Raw genomic sequence first — 6,349 nt, 5'->3', positions numbered from 1 at the left:
TGACGGCTGTTTCGCGACGGCGGCGCTGAGGGAGCCGGGCCCGGCGGGGCCCGCGCGGGGCACGATGAAGCTGACGACGCAGGCCTACTGCAAGATGGTGCTGCATGGTGCTAAGTACCCGCACTGTGCCGTCAACGGGCTGCTCGTGGCCGAGAAGCTGCCGCCGCTTGCGCGCAAAGACCCGGCGCCCCCCACGCTCTTCGTGGACTGCGTCCCGCTCTTCCACGGCACCCTGGCCCTCGCGCCCATGCTCGAGGTGGCGCTCAGCCTGGTACGGGGGGGAGGGGATAAGGCGCTGTAAAAAGGGGGGTGCCAGACTTCATTAAAAAAAAGCAACATCACTTCCCCCCCAAAACAAACCCTTTTAAGTATCTTTACTCTGTATTAGCTAGCTATGCGGTATATACTGGCATGTTACTGGATCATATCCGAGTCATTGCATTTTCATCTGCTCCCTTCATGTAAACGGGGGGCGATTTAACTGCTCTGAAATAGGTATGTATCCTGCTTCAGATGGATCGTTAAAAAAAAAAAGTTGCCTCGAAAGTTGGAATTTCTTCGTTTGTATCTTTTTGGCATGTGCTTGGTGTGTTCGCAATGTCTTTAAATCAAGATAGCTTTGGAAAATAGAATCTAGCGTACAAACCTAAGCAAGACGTGGTGCAGGAGTTACTGGATATAATGGTTACGGTCTCTGTTGTGTAGAGGAGGTCAGATGAGATCGTTGTAACGGTCCCTTTGGGCCTTCAAACCCCACAATTAAAATAGATTCAAGCAGATGCACACCAATGCAGACCATTTTGGCAGGAGTTTCTCATCGCATAAGCATTCTCTTGTTTTAAACTAACTGAAATTGCGACTTTCCAAATCGCGTGGTATGTCCATGCAAGCCTTGCACGTCAAACTGACTTGTGCCTAAATATGCCAAGCTATGGTTTCATGACTGATATGCCCGGGGTTTTCGTCGTATGAAATGTGTACTTCTGGGAATTATACCAGTCATCAAAAATGATAAATCTTCTGCTTTCTTTATAAGTAATACCTCTGGCAGCACTCAGGAAACAAAAGGAAGCGGCTCAGCTGTCACATCTGGATGCCCAGATACGTACGTACAGCTTTTGCCCAAGTTTTGCAAACAAAGCCAGAAGGATGGATCCTTGCACCTGTGAAAAGCCCCTGCAAGCTCCATTAGGAGTCTGTGGAGGTGTACAGGTCTGTACCCTTGGAGCAGGTTGCACGCAGATTGAGGTGTTAGCTGCTTAATTTCAGGCAATCAAGTTTGAGAAGTGTGGTCCTAGTGAAAAATGGTGATATCTTTGTTTTTTAAAATGCTTGCAAATACTGTAAGACAAATTGCAAAGATGCTTGTGCAAGAGGCAAGACTTTTTGCAGGATGGATGACTTCTTTTATTGGATCTGCAGTACAGATGAGAGGGACATAGACAAGCTTTTGGGCATGAAAAGGCCTTCCTCAGGTGAGAGGGGCCATTTGTTTGTTTTTCTAGTGTTAACAGTAAATTATTCAGGTTGGGGGGGCCTTCATATCTTGGCCCCAATCCTGCAACACGGAGTATGCAGATAAGCTTATGAAGCCATTGGTTAACCTTAGTGGGTGTTGTGAAAGCAAGATGTAGATTGCCAAGCCTTTCTAAGCCTCAGCTCCAGAACCACAGTAACCATGTTCAAAACTCAAACTCCAATTCTATGAGCACGCAATGTGCTAGGAGACTGCTGTACCAAGCAATTTTGCTGTGTATTTTAGTACTTGGAAAGTTGGTTGAAATGAGGATGCAGGAAAATGGGTCAGTAATTATATTATGGGGGGAAATTGCCCGTGTCATGGAAGGTATTTTAAAGATCCATATTGATCCTCTGTACAGCTTATTGCAGGACTGGGTCTTACTCCATGGATCCAGTTTCTTACACAGCTGAAAATAGAAGTATGAAATTGTGAGAGAGCTAATAAAACTTCATGGTCCTCACAGTACTGACTTCTCAAAGCTTTTTATTTGTTCCAAAGTAATTGATTTCAAAAGGAAAAAAAGGTGGGGGGGAAATCCTGATGTGATTTGATTTGATTTTTTTCTCCCTTCACAGTTAATCAGTTTCTGCAAGTCCTAATTATAAAGCTCACCTACATGGGTTGCAAATTATAATACTTGGCAATGTTGAGACATCAAGTAGAGCACAAAGCTTTTTTCTGTTTGTGCAAAGGCTAAGGATGGCTGTAAATATTTATATAACGGCTCATAGAGCTCATCTTCATTGTTTTGGCTTTTAAAATAGAGGCTGTCTTGTCAGTTTACATACAGTGTAGTAATATGAATACAAAATGCCCCAAGTTAGAAAGCCAGCTTAAACGAACAAGTCGGTGCAATGCATGCCATTAAGCTATTATCCCAAGCCAGAAACACTTAGATAGTAAAAGGGTCTTGAAGCATTGGCCAGCTTTAGAGGATTGAGTTTTTCTAGGGACTGTTACTGTAAACTTTTGCTCGTGTCGGTTGTTCCGAAAGTGAACTGGACCATTTGTGAGTGGTGATTTTCAGCTCAAACTGATTTGATTTTTATATGAGCATTAGATGAAATTAGTAATCTCCAGACATCATTCTATACTTGTTAGTCAAGGGAGGGGCGGGGAACCTTTCAGTGCAGGACTTGGCCATATGGTCATTTTTGAAACACTAAAAATTAGTGTTTGAGAGAACCCTCCCCAAAAATCCTGTTTTTCAGATGGCACGTGAAGCAACCTCTTCAATCATCTTCAAATAAGCACGGGAGAAGGAATGCATTATGCTGGCCAGTGGCCCTTTCAGAAACTGCAACTGTAAAAAAGCATGTTATAACTTTTTTTCTTCCAACAAAGATAAAAATTCCTTGAAAACCAATGGGGGGGTATTGACAGTTATCACTTCTCAGTTCAGAACTTTACCATTCTATCTTTAAAAAAAAAAAAAAAGCCATAAAGAGTATTGGAAGAGTCCTGCAAGGTACTCGAGCATCTTGAAAATCCAGTGAGTGCTTGTGGCCTGTCAAAATTGGGCTCAAAGAGGTGTCAGTTTTTGGATGGTGCTTTGGCTACAGTGTGCTCGTGAGGGAAGCCAGCAATCATTTCTGTCATTAAATACAGTACTTCTGAAAATGACTGGGGGAAATAGGTATACATTTTGTTTGTCAGAGTGAAATCTGATCATCTGAGAAAAGATGAGTCACAATAAGTTTTTGAACTGTACCTGATTTTGAGTCCCCTGGTTAACTGGAGTGGTTTTACAACCATGTTATTTTTTTTTAAAGAGGTTTTTTATTTTTTCTTTTCTTTTTTCTTTAAAAGAAAGTGAAGAAAAAACCTCTCTCCCTGCCGATGTATAGATGCTGTCTGTTCAAAAGAACAGTTGTGAAACTGCCTGTCTGCTCATCTCCACTCACAAGTCTTATGAAATCTTCCCTGAATGGTATTATTATGGATGGGGCTGTAGCAGTGGCTGGGAGCCTTAGGGCCTGGCTCTTAGCTCCTCTAATTTACGCTCCCTGCTGATCTTCTCTCTGGCCTCTGCTGGCTATTGACTTTTTTTCCCTTTGTAAGCACTTGACATTTCTGCTCGACAAGCGCTACATAAGTGCTAGGTCTTATCTTGTCTTATGTTGACCCGCTCCAATCGGGATTAGACAGTAATGCGATAAAATATCAGGGTCTTGTTGATGCTAAGGCCTAGCATTGGTACTGTTATAGCAACCTGATGTTTCTTAAAAGCAGCCATTGTAAACACGGCCAAACTGCTGTTAAATACTAAAGGTTAGTTCCTTTTCACTGAAAACAAGTCTACTATAAAAGGAATCAGTTTCAAGAGCAGCCAACCCCAACCTTATTTTAAAACTTTTTTGACAGGCTCTTTGATAAAATAAATGTGTCTGGGCTATTGGCTTTTGTGCCAAGGTTTCAGCCCACTAGCAATTAAAGCTGCAGTCATAAACCTTTGAAAGGGGGTTTAAACCGGAAACAGTGGTTGGCCCTTGATTGTGTAGCATTGCTAAAGGATGATATTTTATTAAAATGCCAATCTGTGTCAGATTGCAGATGAGGGATTATTCATGTGGCTTCCTTCTGCTTAGAGAGTTTAATACTGTCATTATTTTGCTAAATGTGAGATTGATTTGATTTACAGGATGCCAAAATTTGGTATCAAGTATATTTTGGAATCCATTTAAATCAGTCTATTTTGAGTTTTTAAATTGCATAGCAGTACTGGTGGGGGACAAACTAGCTGGTGTGTCTCTTTCTCAAATCCCCAGGTTATCCTGACCTGATACTCTTTAATTGTGAGCAAGAAAAATGGTCGCTATATAGTTTCAAAGCAACAATGAGATTATGGACCAAATGCAGAGCCAATATAACCCGTTGTCTTTCACTGATTCTTTCCTGTTTTACAAAACATTTTAATGTGTTCCTTTATGTTTAAAGAACACTATAAGCTGTTGTAGACTTCTTGATATTTGCATAGGGTGAAGTCTTTTTCACCTATCATAACGTTCCCTTTTGGCCTTAACATCATCTACCTTGACCTCCTGCACAACAGGGACCAGAGAATCTAACCCAGCTATCCTTTCATCAAGCCTATATCTTGTGGTTGAGCAAGAATATAATTTTAGAAAAACATTCCATCTTGATTTAAAGACTTCAAGGGATAGAAAATCCACCCACATGCCTTTAAGTTGTTCCAATGGTAGATTATCTTTACTGATCAACTCTTAAGGAAAAAAGAACCCCGTTCTAATACGAGCAGAGCACCTGTACTCAGAAGGGTGGGTTGAAAGAATGATACAAGGGATACAATTTTTCTTTGCCATATCTTTCATTTTCATATGAGGGATCAGTTGCTTTTTAAAAAAAAATAAACAGCATATACATGGTAACACTATCTGATTTTGATTTTTTTTTCCCAGCAAGTTGAGTAGAATCTATACAAGTGGCTTTTGAAACGGTGCCATTGCCCCTCATCCACATCCTGTACATTGCCCAACCTTCCATCACTAACTACTTGCTAAAAAAAAAAAAGCCAGAAATAGTAATAGGAAAGACTTAAAAATGTTTCAGTTGGTATACTCAAGCTCTGCCCATCAAATCCTGTTGCTTAAAACACAGCTGAATGCTTATAATTCAAGTGTCTACTTTCTCTTGTTTGGCTCACATTTTCCATCTCTTTCCCTCTAACTAACTTATTTTTGTTCCTTGATGTGGTTAAGAATATTAGTACTGGGTTAACTTCAGCAGCCACTAGCTGACACATTACAACACTTCAGTTGCCAGTTTATTCTCAGGAAAGATATATAATTTACGTGTTTTGTCATGTTTTCCTGAGCTCAATTGTTTTAATTACTTTTTCAGATTGATTCTTGGTGCAAAGAGAATAGTTACGTGATAGCTGGATATTACCAAGCTAACGAACGTGTGAAAGATGCCAGGTGTGTTGGTACAATATCTCCTTCTGTTTACTCTTTTGTGCTGCACTTCGTACTCTGCCAACAAAAATCATTGCACATAAAAAATCTGTGAATGTTGATTAACTTTGACAACTGTCACGTGGTTGCACCTCATTTCCTGCATACTGCTGGATATCTGTGAAAGGTCCTTTGTGCAGTTTGAGGAAACCCCTGTCTTTCCAGAATTGCTCCTCTCTGATGGTTATTATCGAATTGCCAGGTATTTGAAAGCTTGCCAACCAATTTAATTGGCAGATATTGGGGAAATAACTGGAATTCACAAGCGTATTCACTTGCCTACCAAATATCTTGTGAACTCTTAATTCACGAATCTCTGAATCCTTTGGGAACTATATCTGAAGTGATTTAATCCTTAATTGCTTCTGAGTTTCATTGAAGCTCTTAGTTACTTAGTTATGGAGCTGCCTTGTAATGGAATAGCACATACATAGAGCGGGAACCAGACTCTTTACTCACCACATGCCTGATGAATGGTCCTTATTGGCAAGGGGGAAAACTTTCAGAAGCCCATAAATCATTCAGGAGTATAAGTTCCCTTGGAGGTCGGCATGATTTAGGTGGTTATGAAAATTAGAGTTGGGCTCCTCTACATCAAGTCTTCAGTCAGCCTGAAATTTTTACCCTAGTTGTACTCACTCAGACAGTTTTGTCACGTCAGTCGTACTTGAAGAGCAAATTGTGCCCTAAATGTTTTACAACTAAAGATCATGCTTAGGGCTTTTCCAGACCACGGAAGTTTGTATCCATATAACTATGTACTAATGTACAGTCACATTGGTGGAAACCCCCTATTGCAGGCAAAAGCTTGTGCCAAAATGAGTTTGAATCATATATTTAACAGGGAAAATCC

At 40.7% G+C, this 6,349-nt stretch overlaps 1 protein-coding gene across 1 annotated transcript in view; it reads left to right on the top strand.

Annotated features, from left to right (window-relative positions):
• Positions 1-6: 6 nt before the first annotated feature.
• EMC8 (ER membrane protein complex subunit 8) overlaps positions 7-6,349 on the top strand; it is a 21,482-nt gene continuing 15,139 nt past the window's right edge. Inside the window, exons 1-2 of the mRNA XM_019505438.1 lie at positions 7-271; positions 5,384-5,460. Coding sequence (XP_019360983.1) covers positions 65-271; positions 5,384-5,460 — 284 coding nt within the window. The 5' untranslated portion in view covers positions 7-64. The remainder of the gene's footprint in view (positions 272-5,383; positions 5,461-6,349) is intronic.

Source organism: Gavialis gangeticus, unplaced genomic scaffold, assembly GCF_001723915.1.
Source record: "Gavialis gangeticus isolate Ggan-Ray unplaced genomic scaffold, GavGan_comp1, whole genome shotgun sequence".
Taxonomy (NCBI): domain Eukaryota; kingdom Metazoa; phylum Chordata; order Crocodylia; family Gavialidae; genus Gavialis; species Gavialis gangeticus.
The sequence above is the reverse complement of the archived record's forward strand: the minus strand, read 5'-3'. Positions and strand labels throughout refer to the sequence as shown.